The sequence below is a fragment of the Ammospiza nelsoni genome, chromosome 2 (genome assembly GCF_027579445.1).
Source record: "Ammospiza nelsoni isolate bAmmNel1 chromosome 2, bAmmNel1.pri, whole genome shotgun sequence".
NCBI classification, from domain to species: domain Eukaryota; kingdom Metazoa; phylum Chordata; class Aves; order Passeriformes; family Passerellidae; genus Ammospiza; species Ammospiza nelsoni.
Genome location: NC_080634.1, coordinates 106,439,597 through 106,467,449, shown reverse-complemented (window position 1 = coordinate 106,467,449; position 27,853 = coordinate 106,439,597). Strand labels below are relative to the sequence as shown.

At 40.4% G+C, this 27,853-nt stretch overlaps 1 protein-coding gene across 1 annotated transcript in view; it reads right to left on the bottom strand.

The window, feature by feature from the left end:
• Nucleotides 1-27,422, bottom strand: part of POLA1 (DNA polymerase alpha 1, catalytic subunit) — a 184,613-nt gene extending 157,191 nt beyond the window's left edge. Inside the window, 20 exon segments of the mRNA XM_059466626.1 lie at nt 100-275; nt 1,134-1,250; nt 2,792-2,881; nt 3,638-3,699; nt 4,505-4,589; nt 5,853-6,010; nt 7,054-7,192; nt 7,540-7,614; nt 14,452-14,568; nt 15,010-15,122; nt 18,520-18,698; nt 19,611-19,788; nt 20,010-20,205; nt 21,071-21,169; nt 23,093-23,155; nt 23,402-23,517; nt 24,292-24,372; nt 24,839-24,935; nt 25,838-25,962; nt 27,357-27,422. Of these exon segments, the coding sequence (XP_059322609.1) occupies nt 100-275; nt 1,134-1,250; nt 2,792-2,881; nt 3,638-3,699; nt 4,505-4,589; nt 5,853-6,010; nt 7,054-7,192; nt 7,540-7,614; nt 14,452-14,568; nt 15,010-15,122; nt 18,520-18,698; nt 19,611-19,788; nt 20,010-20,205; nt 21,071-21,169; nt 23,093-23,155; nt 23,402-23,517; nt 24,292-24,372; nt 24,839-24,935; nt 25,838-25,962; nt 27,357-27,387 (2,297 nt within the window). The 5' untranslated portion in view covers nt 27,388-27,422.
• Between the last annotated feature and the right edge of the window lie 431 nt (nt 27,423-27,853).

The window sequence follows — 27,853 nt, the reverse complement described above, 5'->3', positions numbered from 1 at the left end:
TATGCTAAGTCAGCATCCCCACAATAAATCAAGTAAGCAAATGTAAAATTTTATGTCAGGGAATCAGAGAAGGATTAAAACTCCCAATCAGCAACATACCTGTACATATTTGGAATTTCCTCTGGTAGAATTGTTACCTTCTCTGTTTTCAAAATCTGATGGACCAGCTCAGACAAATGGTAACTTTTGCAGCGAATTAGTTCTTTAGCAGAAATTTCCACATCACAAATCATGCGACCACAGGCAGCATTCCTTTCAGCAAACCCTCCTCGGCCCTTCATGTATTACACAGAGAGAGAAAACACAAATAAAATTAAACATACAAATACTAACAAAAAACATCTACCCACAATGTATGCTTATAAGACTCAGTCAAGCCAGATGGTCACTAAGTACTTGAATATTCTATTAAATATCACTAATATAAGGACTTATAATTATGCCCTAAAGGAATCCATGGTACCTTTCACTGTATGTAGATATTAAAAATAGAGACTTAATTTTCACTACTGGTTATATCTTAACTCTTAAACTATCGTGCTTTTTCTTCCCTTCAATCATTAGAATAGCCCCAACAAGAACCTGGGTGTGGATTCTGTCTTTCTTCCATGGACACTTTTTGTAATAACAGCAGGATAAAAAAGTCACAGAACCATACAGAAATACCCAACTTGGCCTCCAGGAAGAACAGGAACAAGCAAGAGCACAGCCATGTTCAGCACTTCAAGCTTCAGACACTGTCCTCTAAATAAATATGTAATAGGAGCTACAGAATTATTAGCTTAGCAGCTCTCTATGGGATGATTCACCCATCAATCCAAATTGCCTTTTCTCATTTTACAGTTACAGCAGACAAAGACAGTTACAGTAAAGACTATTGCAATTAATCTGTCATTACTATCATCTAGTTGAGATAAGTAAACTAAATTAGCCTAACTTGAAAATCAGTTTATCCTATTACTGTAATAAAAGTCATATAAACACTCATAATTTCTGATCTGGGACCCATGAAATTCAGCATGACCAACAGTCAAAATACATCAGTGTCACATTTACAATTCCTCAGAAAAACTAATTCATTTTTAATCACATGCAACATAAAGGGGCTTAAAAGACTTAAGCAATCTTATTACCCCAAGCTTTGGCATATTAGACCTCCTCAGTCGACCTATCTTGGACCAATGAGGGACTTTGCACAAATTAATTCTTTGAAGCAGCACTTCCAGATCAAATCCATAAATATTATGACCCTTGAAGCAGAAAAAATAACAAAAAAGGTTACAACAAATGCAAATTGAAAGACTTACTTTCACACACTCAGTATTCCTTTGCCCTTTGTGATTTTTTCCAACTAATTGATGGCATTATCTCTCTTGTAGAAAGCACTTTCTAAGAGAATGTTCATCAACAGAACTCATTAGTCTTAACACTAACAATGCTGTTCAGTAGAATACCAAAATCAGCTCTGTAACTGGCTCATTGCACACACAATACAGCTTCATGCTTTGATACCAGAGATTAGGATTTAAAGCTTTCCAGAAAAATTCCACAACATTCTTCACAGAGCATATAAACTTAAGCTAAGAGTAATTCCTTTCTTCTCCACCTGTGAAAGTCACAATAGTGGCATCAAAATACTGTAGCTTTTTTCCTGTCATAGCACAACAGGAACAGCTGTTAAATCTGGATAGGAACACCTTGCAAGCAATATTTACATATCAAAGCACTCCAGCAATATTTTAAACAGTGCTAAATACACTGATGACACTGGTCTGTAGCCTCAGCTGAAAGCAAAATGCTGCCCTGAGGAACATGAGCCAGCCACCAGGAACTGCAGCTCCACTCCAACAGGTACCTCTGTGCAGTGCAAGACTTAAGATGGGAGCAGCATTTCAACAGTACTAATTAAACCAGGTGCAAATTAAACTGCACTAACGCAGCTCTGCTGTTTTCAGGATAGGAGCTCTCACACCCCTGCTCTTGGTATCTTCAATTTTAAGCCACTGGCTGCAGTGCTTCTTCTGATTCCCTGCCATAGGCACCAGGAAGCTTAGGTCACAGGGCAAACACTGGATACCAGTTGCAGTGAGCTGAAAACATCAGGCATTGACTGCTCATTTCATCACATTCTCATCACTTAATTATTTGTATCTACCTGCAGAAGTTAGGTAAATACATAAAACTAACAAGTTGTATGTAATCAACCTCAGATTTAAAACCAACTTCAAATTGTCTTCAGAATTTTGTTATGTGAAAGTTAGTACTGCACATTAATTAAACATTAAAAAAAAGGAAAATAAGTAATTATAATAAACCCTCAGCTGCTAAAACAGTAGAAAACATAAGTATGCTTATTGCAAAATTTTTCTCAGATCTCATGTATTTGTATAGATGGTTATTTTGATTTACAGCATAAACACAAATTATATCAGCATCTGAATTGCAACAGGATCTTAAGTATACCAAGAGTTCCCATTTTTCTACAAAACCAGAGTTTTGTTGTGTTTTGTCTTTCTGAGGAAAGAAAAAACCTCAAACTTGTTTCAGGTATTGTGAAAATACTGCCTATTTTAGCTATTATAGGAAATAATAGTATGTATAAAATGCTGTCAGGGAAAATTCTGTATCATCTTTGTATCAAAATATACCTGCTGTCTCATAAGCAAACTCAATTCATAAGGCAGTCTAAGGCAAGCATTAAAAAGCCTCTAAGGGGACAAAAGAAAAAGAACAAAGCTGACCAGCTGACAATGTGCTTGAATTTAACTCTCAGAGTCTCAGAACTACTCACCACAACAACATCTGGGTCAATTTTGTGAATCTTCGCAAGGAAAAATCCCAGCAGTGTTCTCTCTGTTGCAGCAATCTCTATTTTAGCATTCTAAAAGGAGCAAGAGAGCACCTGATTTCAATGACCCAATAAGTTTAAAATGGAAGCATCTCCTCTCCCCTACCAGTTACAAGACAATAACAAAGCACCACAGAGTTCTGCTTTCCCTTCTGTAATTCAAGGATTTTTTCCTCACTCCCATAGACATTGGAAAGCTTTTCTCAGAGGCTTTTTTCCTTTCTGCTTTTGAATGCAGGTGTGATATTTTAAGAGCCTCATAAGAATCAAGCACACCAGGAAAATGTTCCATATGCATCTTTCAATCACAGACTTTAAGATCACACAGAAATAGAGGAAAAACAAAAATAAGTTACTTTATTTTTCTGCCAGCTCTCCCACCTCCCCTCAGAAAGGACATCTTCTAAATTTTGAAAAAAATTTTAAATCTTTACTCCCCAATAAAAGAAGAAGCAAATTCTCACAGTTTACTATGAGTACCATCAGGTATAATGAAAATTAACCACAATTTTAGGCCTTTTTGCAAAATCTTGCCAAGTCTCCTGCCTAACACTACTCTATTTTAAGAACACAATTAGCAGCAATACTGAAACACACAGAGCACACACCACTTTTTTACAAACAACACAGAACACAGAATAAATACCTGGATTTAAGTTTGCAGAGTGGAAAACTAACTAACTAATAATTCCATTCCTTCAACTATTTCTCTTCACCACTTATCAAAAGCACCATAAAGTTCATATTCTATAAGGTACTGCAATCAGAAGGGTAACAAAATGAAATTACCTTCTTTTTAATGGCTTCTTTGAAGTCATAAGGAAAAATGCAATCACTCGGTTTGGAAACAGCTGCAAAAAGTGATATTTGTACTTACATCCAAGTTCCTAACTGTTCCCTCCCCATAAGCACCCGTTCACAACAAAGTGAGCTGAGAAAACTGACCTCTGATTCTCAAACAGCAGCTTTAGGTGAATACTGTCTTTAAGATAACCAAGTAATTACTAAATTAGTAATTAAATTAACCAAGTAATTACTAAAATTCCAAATTACTAAAGCATTAACAAATCTGAATCAAGTCATATTTGAGGTTATTATTGGACATTAAAACTATGGGCACAGTTCCTCAGAGAGCTTCCTCTCACAAGCATTCAACACTTCTTCACTTTCAGGCAGTGTCTGAATCTCAAGGTTTAGCTGATATTACTGCAATGACACTACTGCAAGATTTTTTACCCTAAGAAAATTTGTTTATAAACAATTCCATTCAGAAGAGCTGAACAGAAAAATAATCAAAGTGACAGTAAATAAATGGTCTAAACTGATGGGCAGAAAAAGATGGAATACAACCAATAAAAATTACATGCATCTGTATAGAGCAGGGTTATAATCTCAAATTAAGATTTTTTTAAATTAAGTTTTCAATAAAAAGTCAGTAACCAGTGAAGTTAAAAATGGGGAGAAAAGCCTGTTTGAGAGTTGAAATTTTGTCAGTTGTCTATTTTAGGCCATTATTGCTGTAGTGACAGAAAGAAATAAAAATTTAAATAAATTAATTAATATAACCCCACCCACAACCAAAAAACCAAAACAGAACAAAAAAAGAAAAATCATGGAATTAATAATTTTTCTATTCAAACTGTTCCAAGTACATACCACAGAAGTGTGTTTGAAAAGGAGGCTGAGGTGGAGCCTTATCCAAAGGAAATTTCTGATGAACCAGAGCTGCAAGAGCCACAACCTATACCAAGGAGATATAGAACACACAACTTCATAAGAACAAATAAGCATGACTACTATCCATACTAATTTCTTCCATCCTTTTTTTTTTAAGTTTCTCATCTCTTTTCTCTTGTTTCTCCAACAGATCTTTCTTATTTTAATTCCAACTTCAAGTAGTTGAAAAGAAGTTATCAATTGATTTCAAGGAAACAAAATAGTACTTGCTCATAAATCATTATAAATTTGAGAGAAAAAATAATTCACTTTGAAAAACTTCTACTTTTATCAGTTTTTGTTCTGAATCTGATCAGACCCCACAATGTAAAAGATTCCCCATGGAGTGCAGGGGAGATGTGAGCAGGGTAGAGAATCCTTGCCTCATGAAGGGCTGCCCCTAAGCAAGCAGTCAACACTGCCAAGAAGCCAAGAGGTTTAGTGTTTGGAAGCCAGAAGCTTTAATGATGCTTCTGACTGCTTGGCCTGGCTTCTCAGACACTGATCAGGAAAACCCAACAGAAAATAAAGCAGAAAGGCTTTAAAGCATCTTGGCAAGCTAAGTCCTGTTGGTACCATGTGTATGTCCTGTTACTTTGGTCAGAAACCCCTTATTTTCCATACTTCCACCAAAAAAAATTTAATTCACTACGAGGAATAATTCTGCTTGAAAAATTAGCCAACATATTAGTCTTCAATTCAATTAGCCAGAAACAACTGTCCTATCCTATTTGTGAATACCAAATCTCTTCTCCCATTAATGAGAGTTATGTTAAAAAAAACCTGCCTAGTGCACATTGCGGTCTGCAGTCTACAAGTGAGAGTGGCCCCTACATCTCTCTTCCTTTCTCAGGAAAGACCTTACAGCAGAATAGCAGGTGCTCTAAGATCAAGACCAAATCCTCATTTTAAAATGAGTTTTATTAGCAGAAAAGCCTGGTCATTTTATCTATAACCTATGATTAGCTCTAGCTTAGTTAATTAATTAATACTAATCCATTAACAACTGTGCTGGAGCAGTCTCATTTATAACTATGAGGCACAACAGAGAAAACAGAAGGCTTGAAAACATACATGGGTCCACTGTCACAGTAAACATTCTCACCAAGCAGGACCCCTAGGCCAGAGTGAAATCCCAGTAAAAATTTCTTTGAAAAGCCCAGAGCAGAGAAACTTTTCAAGAGTAAATATATTTAAAACATGTTTTATGAGGGTCTTCCAAGCCTTAGGAGACTCTTTGTATATGCCAAAGAACAAAACCAAACCAAAATGAGAGCAGATTACTTACCTCATTCTGGTGAGTCTTTGGGTTCTGGATGGTCTTCATGCTGAAGGACATGACCACCAGGGGAGGAGGAGGAGAAAGCTCTTTAACCACGTTCACCAAGCCAGGCTTCATGGCCACAGCCTCCACTTTACACCAGCTGAGTGGCTGATTTGAAGGCTCTGAGGAAACAACACAAACCACCTCCATTCTTCTGGGAACCACAGACAAGGCTTTTCTGATGGCGTTGCTGCACAGAGCACACCCTTCAAATGTTTTGTCCTGGTGGGACAGTCCAAGACACACACTAATCCTGCCCAATTTTTGGTAACTCCCTGGACCTGACTTCCTAGTCAGCAGGAGCTCTTCAACACCAAATAAAAAAGAAAAGGTTTGGATCAAGGTCTGCATAACCCAAAAAATACTTCAGGAAGCTTTCTACAGAGTCATCTGTACTGGTATCAGTTCTGTCAGTGACTAAGCGAGCTGCTGAGAGGAGAATCCTCTGGTGTCAGCATTCGTACAGTCAGTTCTGCACTGTGCCCCAAGGATACAGCAGCAACAGATGCAGCTTTTGTCCAGTACGATCAACATCCCTATGATCATGGGAATATGCAGCACACATTGAATAAAGGGTTCTTACCAAACCAAAATAAAGCAGCACAACCACCTCTAAGTGCTACATGCCAATCATGAGGCAGATTTAAAATTAACAGCTCCATACCACAAACTTTTCCAAGTGTCAGGAAAAAATAAATAAAAATCTAATTCACAAAGAAAAAAAAACATCTAGCAGCCATTTGTTCTAAAAAATACATATTTGGAGAAAAAAACCCAAATCTTAAGTTATCAAGAGCAGAAAGATGAGACATTTCCAAATCACGTAAGTTTAGCTCCATATACATGGCATCAAACAGAGCTGCTAGGCACTGCACAGTCCCTTCTCATAGGCACTGAAAATTATAGTCTCATCTGTACAGTACACAACTTTATACAGATATTTGTCACTCCGAAAAAGGAAGAATAACTTAAAATTTGTACCAGATAATGAAAATTAAGCAGTAAATTGCAAGGTTATAGATAATGAAAATTAAAGCAGTAAGTTGCAAGGTTAATGTGCAAAATTGTAATTCATCTGTACAATTTAAATTCCCCCTACTACCCTCCAATCTATAACTGTATGTGTTTCCTGGTAACCAGGTATTTCACATGCAAACCACCATACGTGGATTCTTTATTTCCAGCCAGCAGGGTCCTTTGATCTTCTGATTCATCAAGAGAAGTTCCAGGCTAGAGGTGTTGGTTCCAAAGACATGTGAGAATGTTTGTCCCTTCAGGTCTTGGGGAAGCCGAGGGCATTCAGCCTAACAAGTAACAGAGCAGGGAGTCATTTCACCCCACTGAAGTCTTCAAGGTTGAAAAACCACATTCAGACAGCACCTTCAGTACTGAAATCACCCTCATCCCCCACAAGCAAAGCCCTAACCCATAATACCCTGCAGTAATTGAGGAAATCACACTATAAGCTCCACTTAAAAAATCAGGCCAGTAATGTAAAAACACACTGAAGTTTAAGTTCTTCATCCACACTGGACACATCAGCCAAGACTACAATGATCAGTGACCATTTTAATACAGAAACTGCTCACATTGTAAACTTAATTAGATAAAAAAGGAAGGTATGATATTTTATCAGATTAATTATACTCACTGAATATTTAACTTCTAGGTATTCAGATTTTGCTGGTACATCTGGAATCTCAAAAGCGTAGTGTTTTTCCACTTTCTATACAAAACAAAAGTATTATATTTTCATTATCTCCCAACTGAATATTCATTCTGTCCAATAAGAAAGCTAAAGAAAAAAAGGCCAGGCAAAACACACATTTCAAATATCATGGGCTTCATCATATATTACCAATTCTGCAATTCATTACAACCAGCTGAAGACAGTAAGAATATTTTAGTGCCTGTTTTTAATCTCTAAATGTTTTCTTAGCATCAAGAGTTTCTACAGAATTGACTTGCAAATATACTAACTACTACCAAAAAAAACCACCTAGCAGTTAGGCAAACTCAGAAATATTCTTTAAATTCACAGCTTTCAGACATACTCATGAGAACTGGTGCCTGCAGATCATTGCAAAATCCCAAAATGGCTGAGATGGAAAGGGAACTCCAGGCATTGTCTAGTCCAGCTGCCTGCTCAGAGCTGGGTCAATCACAGTGGGTTGCTCAGGGCTCTTTTCAACCAGATATGAATATTCCCAAGGATGGAGACTCCATAGCCTCTCTAGGGCAACCTGTGCTAGTGTTTCATCTCCCTTACAGTAAAGCAGTGTTTCAGGTTCTGATAAATTTCACCTGTTTCAAATTATCTGTTATCTGTTGCTCTTGTCCTCCATTGGGCACCAGCAAGAAGTATGCCAGTCATCTTTACTAATGCTCATCAAAGATTGATAAACAATTAAAAGATCTGCACTGTCAATCCCTTGCCCTGAACTTCCTCTTCCGCAGGCTGAACAGTCCCAGGTTTCTCAGCCTCTCCTCACACGACAGATGTTCCAGGCCCTGTAACTATCTTGGTGGTGCTATTGTGGATTTGTTCCAGTAGCACACATCATTCCTCACACAGAGGAGCTCAGCTGAACACAGCAGGTGCTCACCAGGGCTGCAGAGGGGAAAGGACCAGCTCTTGACACTGCTGGTAATGCCCATGGCAGCCTTGTCCCCAAGGCTACAGGGTTGGCTCCTGTCCAACCTCGTGTGTACCAAGATGAGCAGGTCCTTTCCTGCAAGGCTGCTTTCAGCCAGTCAGTCACCATCACCTACTAGTGCCTGAGGCTATTCCAGTCTTCATACAGGACCATTTCCTTTTGTTTTGTATTTGATGGGATTCCTGTAGGTCATAAGATATATCCAGCCTGTCTAAATTCCTGTGACAGCACATCCATCTGGTATATCAGCCCCTCCTGGTTTTGTACTGCCTGCAGACTTGCTCTGTGTGTGCTCCATGCAACCACCCAAATCATTAACAGGATGCTCAGCAGGACTGGATCCAGAATCAGCCCTTGGGGTGCACCTCTAGGGACTGGCCTCCACCTGGATTTTGTGCCAGTGATCACAGCTTTGAGCCCAGTAGGGCAGCTGGTTTTCAGCCCACCCCTGTGCCCACTTCACTGGCCCCCACCCCATCATTTGTCTGTGAGGATGCCATGGCAGGCAGCATTGACAGCCTTACTGGAGTCAAGACAAACAACAGTAACTGCTCTCCTCCTGTCCACCAAAGCAGTCCATGTCTTCCCAGAAGGCTCCAGCTTGGTGAAGCATCTTTTTCCCTCTGTGAATCTGCACCAAACACTCCCAAACACCTTCTGACATTGGCAAGCTCCTTCTGCACACAGGGGTGCATCCCATCAGATCCCACTTGCCTTTATCTGTCCAATTTGTTCAAATGTGCCCTAACCTGATCCTCCTCCTCTGAGGACAAGTCTTCTTTACTTCAGGCTTTCCTTCTGGTCTCTTGGCCATCAGAGACTGCTAAAAGTTGGACTAAGCAGTGAAGACCAAGGTGAAGACATGCAGTATCACAGCTTATTCCATGACCTCTGTCACCACATGTCCTGTCCCTGTCAGCAGCACTTTTCTCCTAGTCTGCCTGTACCTACAGCAGCCTTTCCTACTGGTCTATGTCTCTCCCACCAGACCCAGCTCCAGGTGGGATTTGCCTTTCCTGTCTCCACCATGATGTCCCTTCCAAAAGCCCAGCCTCTAATCCTGACCAGCTCTGTGCCCACCTTCAGGCAGGCTCCATGCATTCCCACTGCCCTGATCCACAAAAGGGCTTCCCCCTCCTTGCTATCCCAGCCTGCCTTAACCACATCCTACCCCACCATGGCTGTGATCCCAGCCAGACTTATCCCTGTAACTGCACACAACCCCTCCCTTTACACTGCAGCTTTTGTGTACCAGCACTTCAGAGAGGAACCCAAGAGAGATGATTTCCCAACCATCTGCCAGCTTTTATCACATGCTCACAGCAGATCATTTCTGTGACACTAATTTATTTTTCATTTAAGTGACTTAGGTTTCACTAGAAAGTAGTCCAGTTTGTTTATGTGTCTCTAACTAAGACAGCAAAGAAGTCTGAAGTTAAGTATCACTTCTGCTTTCCTCAAGAACAGTAACAATTTTCTATAACACAGCTTGTCAGTTTCTAAGAATAACTACTTTCATTTTCCAAAATATTACAATATCCTGTGCTCTGGCACCTGCTGAAATGCCATGCTCTACCATGTCATATCTGTGTTCTGCCCTGTAGTACTTTACAAACCATCTGCACCATGTTACATACTGTTATTATATTATAACTATGCTAGCACATTACTTTCCTACAGGAATTCCTAGAGGCACCTTAAATTAAAAATCACATTTTTCACTGGACAATGCACTGTGTTCACCACTTTCTACACCAGACTCAGCATAATATGCCACTGGAGAAAGTTCAATAAGAAAAAGCAAAATTACCATAAATGGAAATTAAATTTTTAAATTAACAAATTAACACAGTTAGGCAAACTTGAAGTTATTTGGTTTGGGGGTTGAAAGGCTGGGGTTTTTTTCCTTGAATTAACAGCATCAGCAATAGCTCCTCAGGGTGCTACAAGAGGTGCTGTTGGAAGCTTGTTACTTCATTTGCTACTGCAGGTAGCTGCAAAGCCCAGGCAGGAGAGGCGAGGGACCTCTGCTATAAATAGGAGGCAGACAAATCCAGAAAATACTATGGCATCAACAGTTTCATGGAAACACAAGTGTAACATAACTTGACAGAAGAGCACCACTATGAACAGATCAGCATTGCAAATTAACCATGCAAATGTAGATCTGAACTGCTGAGCCACAGCAGCACCTAACAGGAGCAGATCAGAGCAGTAACATAATAGAAGGCAATAGAAAGAAAAAAGCAATAGATACACTGCTTTTAGCACATATCGCTGCTGCTCCCCTGCCTCTTTTTTAATTTTAATAAAAACCTCTCAGGCTTTAAACAAGTTCTTGTTGCAAACTAGGATGAACATAGTATAAAAATAGTCAGCTGTAGTGTTTCATCTGTGTTATTGCACAGAGCTCAGCTCAATTACACCAGTCTGGTCATAACTCAGTGAATGAATGCTTGCTGCAGAATAATCTGCCCTTCAAGTGGCCCTTCAGAGAGCAGAAATGAGCAGCAGTGATTAGCTGCTAAGTTCCTAAGTGGAGTAAGGCTGCTTTCAAATTGATTTGTGAAGACTTGCTAACTTGGCAGCAGTGCAACCCATTGAAGCTACAATTAGCAGCAGGTGCAGCAGGAAATTATACAGCTTAAGTGTGTTCAAAGGGACAAAGTTGGGTGCTGGCAAGGCCAAGAGAACAACCTGCCTCAATGTCTCCACATCATCACAAAGAGGGATATTCTGAATGAAAGAACTCTGTCAGTAAAAGAACTCTGTCAGGGATGTCAGTAACCCTCCTGATTTCCAGCTAATGATGGAAGAAGAGTGGTTATCAGTTTCACAGAGCTATGCAAACACTGAGACTTCACCTTACTCTGCATTGCTCACAAGTCTCACCTGAGCAGCACAGCCATTTGTTTGAAGTCTTTCAAAACAACAACCCTTAACAGCACAGCACTGAACCACTGGCTGCACATCACAGAGCAGGGGAGATCTTCTAAAGCACAGTAGCCCTTTACTACACAGAGTCACAACTGGGTGAAGATCACGTCTTTGGGGCATTCCTTTAGGTGAATGCCACAAACCATTTCAATTCAGAGCCCTGCACACCCCTATGGACACACAGATGCAAGGGCTATGTAACAACACCTTGTCTCTGGTGGTATGAGTACAATGAAAAGGAGGTTGATGGCTCCTTGTGAAAAACAAAGTCAGGTAAATTCAGGTATCTAAGGGAAGAAGAGAAAAAAAGGAGGGCACAGTAATGGGACAACCCCATTACTTCTACAATTATCTTGCAGAAAGCACAAAGCCTCCCTGCTGCAGAGGCATAAACCTGGCCAGATTTGGTGCCACTTGTTCAATTTTGTGTAATCTGGAATATCTGAGTCACTGCAATATTATCTTTGAGTACTCCTCCTAGGACCCCACTAACAGCCCTGCTCTACTATCCTGTCCTTTCTCTTACCTCCCATATTACTACTGCCATACCTTCCTACTATCTCCAGTTCTTATTAAACCCTACCAGAATGCAGTAACTATCAGAATTAGCAGAATATTACACAAGAAAAATAAAGCTGGATAGCTTTTATCCTTTTAATAAAACCCAGTTTACTTAAGAATTCAAAATAATTTGAAATCTTACTCTTCAGAAACAATTCTGGTAAGTTATTTCAGAGCTTCCCTGCACCAGCTATGCTGCCTAATTTATTCATGAATTAAAAATTACAAGTTCACTCTTTTGCTAAAACTCTCCTTTAAATAGCTCTCTGGCTGTTCATCCCCTTTTAATGTTTCTAGAGAGCAAACAGGTCTGATCATTATTCTTCACTTTACCAGCTAAAAAAAAATTAAAGCTCTTTCACAGTCATCTCTGGTATAACTGTCCTTTTGTCTCATCCTTCTAATTGCCATTTTTTGTACCAGTAGTCACTTGAGTTAATCTTTCCTCTTTCCTTTCACCCTTTAATGATGGTGATCAAGTGTTACAATATTTAAGGGAAAATCTCAACAGTGTCTTAGTGCTCCCACTTCCCCACTCCTGTGTTACATCCAAGGACCTCACATGTGCTGCAGCTGCAAAAGACCCAAAACTGTTGGGTCTTTTGCCCTGAGTTCTGTGTAAGCTCAGTAAAAATTTGACAGGTTTTACCTTGATTTTTAAGAGTCATCTTTGAATGTTCAACTACATTACTCTATTACCTCATTCACATTATTCTCACTTGGCACACCATGGAAAAGATGAAGGTTTCCCAAAATTCTGTAAGCAGAACTTCATCTTTTGAGATCTTTCTCCCTCTTTCCTTTCTAGAATACAAGTGTACTCCTTTCTTTTAATGAAAAATTTTCTTTGAGCTCTCTCCCTCATTCCTGAAAGGATTTTTGAACAGTGAGCTATCAGCAACTTGTTTTTTTATCTATTGTTAAATTTACTCCTTTCAGAATAAATTTACTCCTGATTCCACATGTAGTTATGTTATAATCAAGTATACAAGATAAAAACAGAAAACTGAAAAATCTACATTTACATCAGTTTTGAGAGAAAAAATATGCTAGAGGAAAAAAAAGGCTTCACAAAGTACTGATGTCACATCCATTTTCCCTGAACTCAGTTCAATAACACACTAAGCTACAAGTTGCTGAAAAGATGTCCTGTCTTGCATGATTTCAGTATTTGAGAAACCTTGCTCACGTTTTCACTTTAACAACTGAAACTTTCAGAATGAGTCTAGCTAGCTTGGGATGAGATGACCTCCTGAGAACCTTTCCAACCTGAATTACCACACAAACTGTTTTTATTTTCCTTCATTTACATATTGTTAAATTCCATTCTTCCTGCATTTTTACTTGTCATCTCACTTGCTGATTAACTATTCAGGAATGAATCCTGTAAAATCACAAGATTGCCAGGATGGGTAAAGTTACATCTAATGAAAATCAGCTTTGCCAGACTAATGACATATTACTTCAAGAAATATAAACTTTTCTGAGTACTTCAGTCAGAACAGATTTTTCCCCTAAGCTGAATGTTTGCCACATTTCTCCACCCAAGCTTCCCACCTCTGCCCTCCCCTGTAAAAGACAAATGCTCTATGTAAGTGGACAATAAAGCTCTGACACTAGCAAACTAATTCAATCCAAATCTGCAACATTCTCAGCAGTATCAGCTCTTTTCCTGCAGACTCCTGACAAGTATTATATTAATGTGCAAAGTTTCCATCATAGCAACATTTTGTTTTTCCAATGTCATTTTAAAGATTTGTTGAGCAAACAGAGCACAGCAAAATAACACCTTTAAGACTGTTGCCCCTCACTCTAAGCACAGAACAGCTTTCAAGACTGAATGAGAGTCCTCACTTGTTACCTCCTGCACAGCCACACTATGACAATCCACACTCTGAGCAGCATGCACTCTGAAAGGTAAATCTGTGAAGGTGAGAAGAAGGATGAGGCATGCCAAGAGATAAAGTTCAATGTCTGGTCAAATGCAAAGACAGTGTAATCCCAGAGTACTGATTTATCTGCTGGACAACACAATCTTTCATTTTAAATTCTGACAACATGAGCTGTTACTAAAGCTTTAGGTATCAGAACTTCTATCTGTTCTGCATCCTCAAAAACAGCTCAGCAAGCCAGTCTGACACTCAGCTCAGTTTTAGAGAAGTTAATGAGTGACTATTTACAAAAACATTGTTTAAACTTCTCGTGGAAAAAACATGTTGCAGATTTACCATTCTTAAAGGAATATAGGTATTTTGGATGATTTTTACAAGCAGGTAAATTTACACATGTCAGGAGTTATATATTTGCAATTTGGCACAACCTCCTTCCCTGGACAATGTTTCAACAGCCTTCCCACCTTACAAACCAGAACAACAGAAAATGACCAAATAGGATGCTTGAAAACAAACCTTGGATTTGAACTTCATGATCTTGTACTTTGGTGAAATGGTGTCATTAAATTCCTTGAAAACACTCATTATAGTTACTGGAGTCTCTGTCTCTTTACCAGAAGATAGGTCGATTTCCTCAAAAACAGAAGTGAGGTTTTACAAATTAACAAAAATGTCAGCAGACATGACAATAAGTTGAATTTTACTTTACTATTATGAATCATGTATCTCTTCTTTTAGGAAGAACTAAAATGCAACCAGCCAAGAAATCCCAAATTTAGAAAATATTACTTGAAACAGAGGGTTAAAAAGCACAAAGTTCTCCAGACTTCACGACCACTTTATTTGCAAAGCAGCAAAGGGTAAAATATTGTGTGACTTTGTTAGTTAGGGTCAGGGGAAGTCACAGGGCTCTACTTTGCAGCTCACATGTGATGCACACATTGTTTTTGACTTTATCACCTACATCAGACAACACTGGCTTCCAACAACTTCCATAAACACTGCTAAACTCCCAACCTGCCATAAGCAGGATGAAAGGCACTTATGTTTGACGTGTTTAAAAGTCACACTTACTGTTTCACGTGGCAGCAGATAAACAGTTCTCTCAATATTTTTCACTGTCACACAACAGCTGACATAGGTGTTTGCAGATTCAATCCAAACTTTGCCAAACAAAAATACCACACCTAAGGAAGAAGGGCATAGAATTCAATATGCAGTTTTACAATTAATCATTTCTAATCTTGCTTGAAGCAGCTCATAAGGTGTTCTTACACTGAAACACAACCATTGCTGTGTTAGGGCCTTGAACAACAAACCTTTCCAATGCATCAGCACATTCTAAATTGTTTTAAACACCAGCTTTACAAACAGACACCTGTATCATTCTTCCTGTCTCTACCTCCATTGCTATAGTAACACCTGGTATGTAAAATTCAAAATGGCATTTCACAGCCAGTCTCAAAATTCTGTTCTGATATTCCATTGCTGCCTGTATTAGTTTGATAATCCCTGGAGAGAGGGAGGAAGGAGAGAGATGTCAGTGAAAGCTGAAGATTATGAGAATGCCTATGCTGTCAATCAATCCTCTCACATGTGTTATCCCCAGTTTTCCACTCCTCACCTAGACCAGTACAATTGACTCCTTTTCCCTACACTTCAGTACCCTGAGATCAAGACTCAATTACCAATAAAACCTGTAGAAAAACATTCTGAAGACAACAATAGAAGCTGATCAGCTTTCAAGTGAGTATTTTTAACAAATGAGGAGACCAAAAGATGCATGACATTCCTAGGAATCCTGGGTGCCAAGACAGCAGTGTAAGCAAGGGAGACACTCAGAAAGGTTATACAGAGCAGGACTAAAGGCAATTGACTTCACTGTGGACAATGTCTTTACAGTACATGCACACCTCTGAGACCAGAGATCTTGGCAATAGAACAAAATGCTGCAAACTGCTAATAAAATTATGTCAAACTTAAAAATAACACAGTACCAAGCCACTCAACTGTCACAAACAGTTTGCAAATTACAAGTACAAAAAACATCCAAGTACAACTCAGAAACCTGGCTTTACCAGGTTCCCTTCAAGCTCCAAATAATTTGGCATTTGATTATATGGAAGACACTCTTCCTACAGCATACTACTATTGATGAAAACAGAAATATCCATGGCTGAGACTGCCTCAGAAACAGGGTTTCATGCATAGAATCTGCATTTCTCCTTGGCCTGGCAATGCACAAACAAGTCCTTGGTTAAGAGTTATAGCTTATCTTTGCCAGCAGATCTATCAGACATAAAGGCACCTTTCTTGCTCCATTAGATCAAAGATAAATCAGTGAAGATGCACTAAGATGGATGACAGAGTCACCGTGACAGGCTATGAAAAATCATTTTCTGAGTGCTTGGAATAGATGTGCACAAGACTACTTTTGTCAAGGACAGAGAATGCTGTGGTTTTGAAGATGATGAGAGCAAGGATACAAGTTCCAGCTGCACAAAGTATCTTAAGAAATTTTAATACAGAGGCAATCTTGAAGATTTAGACAGTTTGAATAGAAGTATCGAGAAAGAGCTCCAATTGCAGATCTAAGTGACAGGGAAGATGAAGTTCTTGTCCCCAGCAATCTTTTACTTTTTTGTTAAGGGATAAAAAAAACCCTCCTTAGATAGGTTTGTATCATATGGAAAGATGAAACTGAGAGAGACCACAAAACAGTAACTGACTGCTTGAACAGCCGGAAATATTAAGAGCATGGAGTAGTTAATCTGTCAGAGGAGTACATATAAGCAGGGGAGTAGAAAGAAGGATACATGAGCCAGTCAAAGATAGGGTAAAAAGCTGCCTGGATTACAAACTTCTATCAACTCTAGCACAGAGAAATAAGTGGTCTTAATAACCAGACTTCACAGAATTAGATTAATTTAGAATGGAAGGAACCTTTTGAGATCATCCAGTTGAACACTGGCACACAGCATCACCCCCACAGACAGTAAAAGCAGAACTAACTTCAAACAGTTTTCAGAGACATTTCATGCAAAACAAAAAAAAAAAAACCCAAAAATCAACTGAGATATATCAGGCCCTATCCCCTGCAAGACTATGGAAAGAATAAAGCAAGAAAAAATACAAATAAAGCTTAAAAATCAAAGCCTGTGAAAAGAAAGATCATGCTACTAAATGAACCAAAAGGTAAGCAAAGTCAAGACACAGGGAAAATGTCTTGCAGAGGGGAAAAAAAATAAGGGCAGGTTTTATTTGTTATTTCTTTAAAATGTTAATAGGATCACAATTCTCGAGTTCTCTGCCTAAGATCATAAAGGGAATTATGAAAAGTAAGCCTCCAAAAAATCATTAAGTTTGAAAGAGTCTTATGATTATGCTATAGTATTTACTCTTCAGGCAATGCATTTGACATCACAGCAAATGAGGCACAAACAAAGATCATGAACATGTTAAACAAAAAGCAATATCAAAATTTTCTCTTCTACATTACTAATTGAAAACAGGTGCAGTCTTTATTATTCAATCCTGAAAAAGTCATAATGAGAAAAGAACACTCCTTGCATGCGAGGAACAGAAATCCTTTCATAATTATGTTCCATTCAGCAATCACTGACTTAAAAGACAAAAAAAAAGGAAAAATAACAATAGCGGGTTCTTTACAAGTAGCAATTTTATATTAGAGCCATTGATTTCATCAAGATATCTATGATTATTACCACTCCCATCACCAAGCTGTTCAGCCCAGCAGAGTCTCATATTTAAGTTTGGCATCCCAACTCACAATAAAAGGTGTTAACAAAGAAATGTATCTCACTCAATGCTTACAGCTTCAACTGAAAAAAAACCTCCACCAACACATGAAAGAACCTTCTGGCAAACACACATGAAGCACAAACTAGAAACCCAATACCCTAAAGGTGCTGATGAAATGAGGGGATGGATGGGAAGTGCTCAGAACACGTGAACACAAACTGTTTTGCCAGAGCTGAGATCAGAATGATGCAATTTGAAGACTATGAGAGCCAGCAATCTTAATTTGAAGATAACCTTCAAGATTTAGATAGTTTGAATTAGGGGATAAGCAATACAAGACAGACCTTGTATTTTTCAGACCACCTTCCTTCCTTGACACACATACCTTTCCTTTGCATAAAATCATGCAACTGCTACAGTACAGGCTTTTTATTCATCCACGTGAATTTTGAGCTACTTTTCCAAAAACAAGAAAGCATGCTCAGTTGTTGCATCACTGAGCAAGAAATTAACAACTTCAGCTTGCTCCTGGAGTGTATAAAATTTTAAGAAAGACAATGGGTCACCAACACTGAACAGTGCTAGTAGATCCCTTTTACTTCCCTACCCCTATCCTAAGCCAAGAGATGACCCTCTGACCCCACAGTGCACTGCTCTGCCTCTTCTGTACAGAGGTACAGAAATACAAGAGATCTTAGAACATCGTAGACACACAGAGCAACTGGATGAAATTCAGTCAAGTCTGAAAACCCCAATTTTCAAAAAAAAATCTGAACAAAAGGAATCAGATTAGCATTTTTCTGCCTTTAGCTGAACAGTTACCTGGCTGACTGAACTGATCTTCATAAGCATCCAGCCAATAAAATCTGAAGACTTGATCATCACTTTCCCCATTCACCAGTGGAAGGAGATTGGGGTCCAGTTGAACTTCTGCTGCTACTAGATCAGCTTCATCCTCATCAATTCTGTCCCAACATGAGAGACCTGGGAGAGAACAACTTCTGCAGGTTTTGCAGAAGAACAGAAAAACAATTAAAATTGTGCCTTTGCTGTAATTACCATTTTGCTTTTTTCCAGGCCTATATTCTCACACCTTTTGTTTCTCTTTCCACTACCAAGCAACATTCCCAACAGCTGGGTTACCTCAGGTTTCTTCTGCAAAGAGGGATGGAGTGACAAAGACAGAAACCCACATTTAAGTATGGGCCTTGAGACACCACACACAGGCTTTGAAAAATCAGTCACCTGCTATTTCAGCCTAGGTCAATTCAATTCTTCACATATCAAATATACCATCCATATCCATATATCCATCCATACAAGTTGCTTAGTGGGAACAAAGGATTATTTCAACAAAACTACCTTTTCTGCCATTAGATGTTTAGGTCTTTTTCATCATTCAACTATTTTACAGTTTGAATATTTTGTTATGGAAACATGATTCAAGATTTTCCAAACAATTAAAAAAATCCAAAAACAGGGAAAAGCCCACCTTTTTTCCTATTTCCAAAGACATAGCTGTTCACCATTACTTTTAGCAACAAAACTTTTACCTACATCTGTTACAAAATACTTTCAGATTTAGAGTAAGTATTGCTAGAAATTCCTTGGTTTTGCTTACTGACATCAAAATTCACTATTCAACACTTACATTGAGTCACGTCAGTGTGTGAAATACATGTTGTCACATGCTAGAACCCAAAAACATCAAATATTTTTCAATTAAGTAACTATCAGCATGTTACTATTCTTAATGTAACTATGAAGAAAAAAGCATTGCATAGCATTATTATCATTCTGTCTATATCACAATTATCCCTGTGGCAAAGACAAATATGAAGCTAAATCTAAGGTGAATGGAAACTGAGAGCCTTCTTAGTGGAAGAATAAAAAGAAGCAAAAAAGATTCTTACAAGGCAGAAGTCTCTTTCTTCTCTGATTCCAGCTGCTCTGTCTCTTTCTTCTCAATTTCATTGTCTCTTTTCAAGCTTTCAACTGTCTCAGATATAGTTTCCACATGCTCTGCTTCCATAGGTTCATCAAAGTCCTCCTCATCAAAATCCATCATTCCCTGATCATCATCTGGAAGTGCTGCAGGTAGAACTAAAGGCTTGAATCATCAAAATGACACACTGCATACCATAGCAGTATGCAGAGATAGCACACTATAAGCATCACCATAATATACAGTATTGATAGCTTAAATATGATACTTTGTTCTATCTAAACTAGTACAATTTAACAAGTGTTTTAAAACTACTAGACACTATTTAAAGAGTTTCCAGAATTGGGTTTTCATTTACTTTTGATACCTTTAGTAGCTTTCTCTCCTACTGCCTTCACCATTCTCTCATTTTCTATAGGTTTTTGTATATGCTTGGTGTCCTCATTTTCAGAGACTCTGACAGATTTTGCTGTATTATTGGGGTGCTTAAGATGAAATGAAGCTGGAGGAGGAGTTTCCTTTCTGACATGAGCAGGTGCTTTCTTTGATATAGGGGTGATTGCCTGAAAAACATTTCCACCATGAGTTAAAAATAATCTTGTAAGAGCAAAGAAAAAAATAAACAAAACCTTCGACTTGCTATTTGCAGATCTAGTAACCAGGGGTAGAAGAAAAGTTACACATATTTTGCACCATGATCCTTTCTTACTACATCTCCCCATTTTTTGCAATTGCTTCTAGTTTTGATGACAACTGCTAAGATGAGCAGCACTGGTGATTCTTTTCAACATAAGAGCTGATGTCACAGAAGGTTTCACCAATGAGACGTATCTACACTACTTCATTTTCCTTCTACAGACCATTACCAACTATCTCTTCATATTTCTAGCTATAAAGTCCTTTCCATTTACCAGAAATCCTAATAAAATGCTAGCCTTCCATCCTCAGCAGCCCATCCTCCTCTCACTCCAAAATTTTCCACTAGGGCAAATTTCTACCCATAGCAACAATTTTCCATTTGTTTTCCATTTCTGCAAATGATTGGTTTCTTATCCTTTTCCACACTGCTGCTTATTTCACCTCCCATCCTCCTCTCCTTGCCACAAGGAACTTTTCTACTCTTTGGAAAAGAGACAGAGCAGAAACTCACCCTCATATGATGCACTGAACATTGTAACAACAGTTTCACCTGTCAAATGTACCAGCTACAGACTCCTACTAGACCACAGACACAAACTAATTGTACTGTTTATGTGTTCACATGAAAGGCAATGCAGAAAAAAAGCACAAAGTGACACTGTAATACTGCTATGGAAGCTTAGGAGAAAGTTAATTTCCAGGAGGAGAAACAAAAGTCAACAGTATTCAAATCAACAAAAACACAGATTAGCGCTTATTAGCAATAAAAACATTTTTTTCCCCCTTTACCTTAGGAGTTTGGGACTGTACAGAGAAAGGATTGAGTGGTACTCCAGCAGATCTTTTCCTTTTCAGCACTATAACTGGTGGTGGACTTAGCTGAACTGTCTGAATATTGAAAGAACAGAGAAAGTGACAAAAGTAAAAGTTGTTTAGTATTTTCTTTTGCCTTGGTTAGTAACATTTTCCATCCAAAAGAAAGAGAGACACCAATATTTTTGGCTGATGAAGAAAACACCTCCTGATATGAAACTCAGCCCCATAAAATTATGTTACCTGAGCAATGAGCCCATGAAGACGCACACTAGATGTTTTGGGAGAGGAAACGATCTGAGGAAAACTGCCATCAATAAGTGAAACAGTTTTCAAACAGTGAGAATTTCAATAGCTAACTGTGCCTTTATTGCACAAGTATCAGAATAATTTGTGCTGTTTTTCATATCTGCTGAAGATACATGTCTCATGAAAGGCTGAAGTGCTCTTTCAGTACTGTTCCGCTAGAGGAAAACACATTTGAACTTATTTACAGATATTTTATACTTGACCTTACTGACAGCTAGTAACAACAGAAATTTTACAAAACAAATAACAAAACAAAAAAAAAAATAGTAGCTAAGTAATATTTAAGTAAATAGAAGCCATAGCGCAATTATTTTCCCTAATCAATGTTCCACAAATTTGACAGCATTAAATTGCATTTCTTTAATGATACCAGGGGGCAGGGGTAGCGTTAGTCATGGGGGGTTTTATAGCCTCAATCAGATGTCATGAAGAGGAGTAAAATAATAAGAGCACAAAACTAAGAGAATAACTTTACATTGGGACATCCTATACCCTTTACTGGGCTGAAAAAACACATTCAGCTTATTATGGTTCAACACATTCCACCTCAGTATCTCACCACTACAGCAGTTTCAACATTTACTTGTGAGCAATCCTTTTGGTTTTAAGAAATCTTGCTCAAAGGGCATCACATATTTGAGACAGTCCAACCCTGCACTCCTGCCTCCAAGGGAGTGTTAACCTGTGTCGTGGGTTGACAGCCTTTATCCCAATATCGTGTGTTGTGTCTGGCAGCTGTGCCTTTTCCCTCTTCCCCCCCCCCCGGCCGTCTTGCTGCGACGGGGCGGGGAAGAGAGGGGGGAGTGTTTGACCAGGCCTTTTTGCTTTTGGGCTTTTTGGCTGCTTGGCTTGGCTAGCCGCTTTGCTTGCTTGCTTTCTGCTTTTTGCGCTGTTTTTTTTTCCTTTTCTTTTGCTCCCTCTTTCTTACCCTTCCCTGAAGATACTGGACCGGCTCCGGACCTGACCTGAGAGCTCCAGGACACCCGAAGCTTGCAACAGAAGCTTGACGCCCTCACAACACAGTCGGTTTTCTTTTCTTTTCTTGTGTTGGGGAGTGTTCTTTTGTTACTTGTAAATAAATAGGTTTTGTTTTCCACTTTGCTCCTCCGAGAAATTCCTTCCCGAACCCGGTATTGGGGGAGGGGTGGTTGGAGGTTTGTTTTGTTTTGGGGGGCTCCCTTTTGGAGATTTCCCCTAATTTGTCGTAAACCAGGACAACCTGGTTCCCTGTAGGAAACCACGGGAAGCAGGAGGCAGACAGAGGTTCAGGTTACATCACCTGCTGAAACACTGCTCCCTCAGCTCCTCCCATACAGCTCACATGGAGATGTCCTAAGCTGAGGAGTGGTGACAGATACACAGCACACAACTCAGAGGCAGCCAAGTCTTCTTTCACTCCTGTGACTCAAACCCTGAAGACTGCATTAGCACAGGCTCCACATCACCTTGATATAAACAATCTGCAATCAGGTGACAGAGGAATTGCCTTACCAAGCAATGCAGTCATGCAACATCTGCAGAGTAGAGACAACAGCACACACATGTGGAATATATCAATGAGATGCGCTGTGGATGAAATCAGTCCTAGATTGTCTAGTTTCGCCAAAAAAAAAATCTATTTTCTTAGTGTGTTCTATGACAAGTTAATGGATTAAGGTTGCTTCCAAGAGATTTTATTAACATACTTACTTCAGCACTAATATCTTGAAGAATATCCCCCAGTAAATCATCCTTGGACAGGTCCACAGTTTTCTGTAATGTAAGAGTAGCCAAACAGGTCTCAGTTACATGTGCAAACCCAATCAAGGAGAACAGCAGTAAATGACTAGAGGATTTCCACAAAACACACACAACACTTTCAGAAGTGCTCCATACACAAGAGATCATAATAGAAGTTTGTCTCACTAGACACAAGAAACTAAAGTGAGACTTTACTCCATTCTCACTAAAACTGTGAACAAGTCAGAAATACTTAAATTAAAAAATGTAAAAACTTACATCTGTGTTTTTCTTCCCAGCACTGGCCATAAACATAGACTTAATTGTGTTTGGCTTTGACACCACGGATTTTTTCACATTCTTTTTATCAATTGTAGATGTTCTGCCACCTTTTCCTACCAAAACAAAAAAATTTAAAATGTGAATTTCACGTTAAAAAAAATCAATGTTTACAGGTCCAGTTATTAAAAGGGACAGATAGCCAAGGTAGTCTGCCTCTTCTACCTTTGCACTTCTGGCTGAAAAGAAGCCTAGTCATCTTTCAGCTTTGTAGCAGCTGTCATGCACACACAAAAAATGAAAAATCGTCTCATCACCCTCTCTTTCTTAATCATGTCAGAGATGCCTTTTGCATACTCCAGAAAAAGGACAAAGATACTTCACATGGATTTCCAGGGAATAAAAAATGAGTGTCCAGGAGTTTGGCACTAGGCTAGGATTCTCAACATCAGATTCAGTTTCTCAGTTTGACACCAGATTACATTAAAAAATGGGAAAATCATATGATCCAAGAGTCCTACAAGCATGCAAGTACTTCAGTGGTCAAGAGAAACCACACATCTTTTAGGCACTGGCTTTGAAAACCAAGAGTCCTCCCAGTTGCATTTTTCCTAGAAGTGAATCCCCATTCCACAGCAGACTGAGCAGCAGTGCCCCAGTTGTGCTGAAGCAGCAAACAGTGATGTGAGCTCAATTTGTGAGCCTCCATCCTCTGCATCACTGGGGCTGAATAAAATCCACAGGCACCAGATGACAGAGCTTCGTAAGAACACGAAGTAATCTGTCATTTGGCCATATTTATCACATTTACTGATGGCAGGAGGTTGCCCATTTTGGGCACCTTTTAAAAGACCCTGGCAGACAGTCTCCAGTGGTCACATGCAAGTTACCTTTCTTATTGGAAATAAGAGCATCATCATCCAGATCTTCATCAAAGATTTCCCTTCCATCTTCTACATAACCTATCCCATCTGTAGAAAAAATGTTTAAAAACTGTGGTTTAAATTCTGTCTTCTGATATTCCTGAATTTTTTACATATTTAAACATTTTTCCCCCTTTAATACAGAGCAAAAGTTACAAAAGTAAGTATTAAAAACTACAGCACTCTCAGCTGTATCTTCTATTAGACTAACTATATTCTTACATGTTTAATTAGAAACTATCAAAACCAGTACTTTTTTTGTAAAATTGTAACACAGGTAACTGGAAATAAAATTTCAACAACAGGTATTCATGGAAAAATATTTTCATTACCATCCCAACAGACTACTATGAGAACAATCCAAGATTAATTTCCATTAAAAGAATGCCTTTGTCTTGTCTCCTAAAACAAATTTTAAGAATGTACTAACAATAACTTACCTCAAAGCATGAACATTATGAAGCCTAATTGAATTATAACACTAGAACCAAAATAACTCTCCAAATTAACTTACCATCATCAACAATCCAGTCATCATCCTGACGGTCTCTGACCATCTTGGAGTATTCATCCTCATCTATTTCATCATAAACACCCGTGAACTCCTCAACCTACAGTTAAGGCATATGAGGATTAACAGTTTCCAGACCATCAATACTGCAGATCGTCAGGCAGAATGCAAAAATCCCGAAGAAGGCCTGTAGGGTTCCTACACTGCTACACTGTTCACAACTTTTGGCAGTCATAAAAGACAAGTTATCAATTCTTAAAACTATCACAGTATACTGAAACTCAAAATCTACTGAAGCACTGGCAGAGATTTCATTTGAAAGCTACTTGCTTTATTGCTCATTTCATTACAAACTAAAAATTTAAAAAATAAAAAACCTAGCAGTGAAAACTTGTGCCCTTGGCTCTAGTCTCAAACACCAATATGAGCTGAATGAAAAGGAAAGAGATTTGATGTACCCAAGCAGAGTGTTCACAGAAAATTTGCATGTTAATGATTTAAGGACTTCTGGTTTCTTTACATTTATTCACCTCAATGAGGAAGTCACTTCCTGTTGGCACCAGACTGGACAATGTTACAGTATCAATGTTACACTGACAGATTTTACTTACACCACTTAAATTGAGGTCTATTTGTGGAAACACAGCATATCAATATTAATGGATTTCAGTCATATAAAGTTCTGAAATTAAAGTTTCATATAATTTGAGATTTTAAAGAAAGGTACTTCCTATCATAACATTAATTATGCAATTTTAAAAGCTGGTCCTTCCCTACAGCATAGTTCTCAAGCAATGGCAGTTAACAAAAATGGGTTAGTTTTGAAAACAGAAAGAAACAAATAAATTATATTAGAAAGCAGAAAACTACAGCTACACTCATAAAAATATACATGATTAAAAACACAAAAGCTGATCTGAAAGGCTTATTTTGGTTCCTCTAACTTTTACATATCTTCTCAGCTCACATGCACTTTTAATTAAGAAGATGACGAATTTTCACCTCATATTTTAATTTTTCCCCAGCTTTGGCTTTTTTCAGACGTTCAAGTGCTTCTTGCTGGCCTCTTCTATTCTTCCTCTCACGTCTAGAACGTGATGCTGCAAAACTTCCAGACTCACTCATAGCTGTAATTAATTAAAAACAAGATAAATTAGTTTAACAACGAGGTCTTAGTTTTGGTACTTAAGTGTCAGTGATGCATTAATAGACGATTGCAGTTTTGCTTAAAACCAAAACCTACTTGGCTAAAAGCTCAGTCACAGATGGCTCTTCCTAAGCCAGTTCTGGAATGATGCTGAGGGCATGGCCTGACAGGGAGCTCAAACAGCCCTCCCATGCCAGCTCACATTCAGCATGAAGCTACCACCTCATTTCCAAAGCACCTCTCAAATCCCATCAGCCTTTCCCTGTAAGAGATCCCCCCACCACCCTTTCCTTGGGAATTTCCAGCTCCTTTTATTTTGCATGTCTCCATGACAACTCAGGAACACCAGACTTGGAGAGGGCCTACACTGCTACAAAGCAGAGATGATTTTAGGCGATGTTTTTAGGAGGTTTCCACAACGTTTGAGTGTGACCAGATTGAGACAAACTAGAAATCTGTTGACAGCTGTCACCCCATTTCCTCTTCCACTTCCTTCCCTCCCAAATGCTCTCCCCAGCAAGAAGATGCTTTGTACTTCTCCAGAGAAGAAAGAAAGATGCTTTCTTCTTCTGCAGAGGGGAAGGAACACTTATCTGACCAGAGGGAACAAACGGGCCCAACCCAAGTCCTAGCAGCACGCACACAGCCCAGGGACGAGGCTGCGGGCTCGGTGTGAGGAGCTCCACACCCGGTGCCGGCACAGGAGCCGGGCACTCCCCCCTGAGGGCAGCAGGACATCATCACTCTGTGACCGGAGCTGCACCCCGGCAGCGCGCATGAGAGAAGGCCGGATCGGCATTGCTAAAAGGGACATCTGCACTGCCTGCTGCCCTGTGGGGGAGAGCAGCACAGACCGCTCCGGCCGCGTGTATCTGTGTCAGTGCTCCGCCTTTACTGCACGCCTCAGGCAATGCGCTCCTCTGGGACACGCGTGCTCCAGCCCCAGCCGGGGCCACCCGCGCCCGCCACTGCCCCCTGAGCTGAGACGCGAGCGGGCAGAGCCGCCCCAGCCCGCGGGGCTGCACCGCCGGCGCGGGGCCGTGCGGCCCGAGCCCGTCCCCGGGCGGATCTCCCCGTTCCGCGCCCGCCCGGAGCGGGTCCCGCCGCTGGGGCAGCGGGGGCGCGGCCCCGCCGAGCCTCCCAGAGGGACGCGAGACCCTCGCGCGCCGCTGTCCGCCCCCACCACGGCCGACGGACCGACCGCCGCGCACGCGCGCTCCCGCGCCCGGTACGCGCGCGCTCGCCGCCGCCGCCAGCGCTGCTGCCCGGTCGCCCCCCGCCTGACAGCGAAACGCCAGCGCCTACGAGGGACAGGGACAAGGACAGGAGGACAAGGACAGGGGCCCCGGCCGCCCCGCCGTCCCCGGGTCTCACCGTCCGGGCCCCGAGCGCCGCTCTCGGCCATGGCGCTCGCGCCAAAGGCTCCCGAAAGTGGCGCGAGACGGGAGCCCCGCGCGCCGCCGCCGGGGCCGCAGCCAATCAGCGGGCGCGGGGGCGGGGCCGCCCCGGGCGCGGAGGGAGCGCGGCCCGCGGAAGGGCCCGGCCCGGCAGCGGGGCCCGCAGTGGGAGCGGCGCTCGGCGCCGGGCGGTGCCGCTTCCTGCGGGAGGCCTGCACCGCCGGGCCTGGCCTGCGCTGCTGCGGCCCCGGCTTGGCCGGCGTTCTTTTGGCGCAAGGGCCCGCGGTATCCCGCGAGTCTGAACCGTCTGAGCAGGGCTCCATCTGCTGCAGGGCCCATTGCCCGGACGGGTCCGGTGCCGGAGCTGGGGCAAAGCCATGTTTAAATGCTTTGTCATAAATGTATCGTGTCTGAATGTCGCGTATAAAATGCATCTCCTGAGCTGGGAGAAGGCGGTGGCCGATGCCAGTTGGA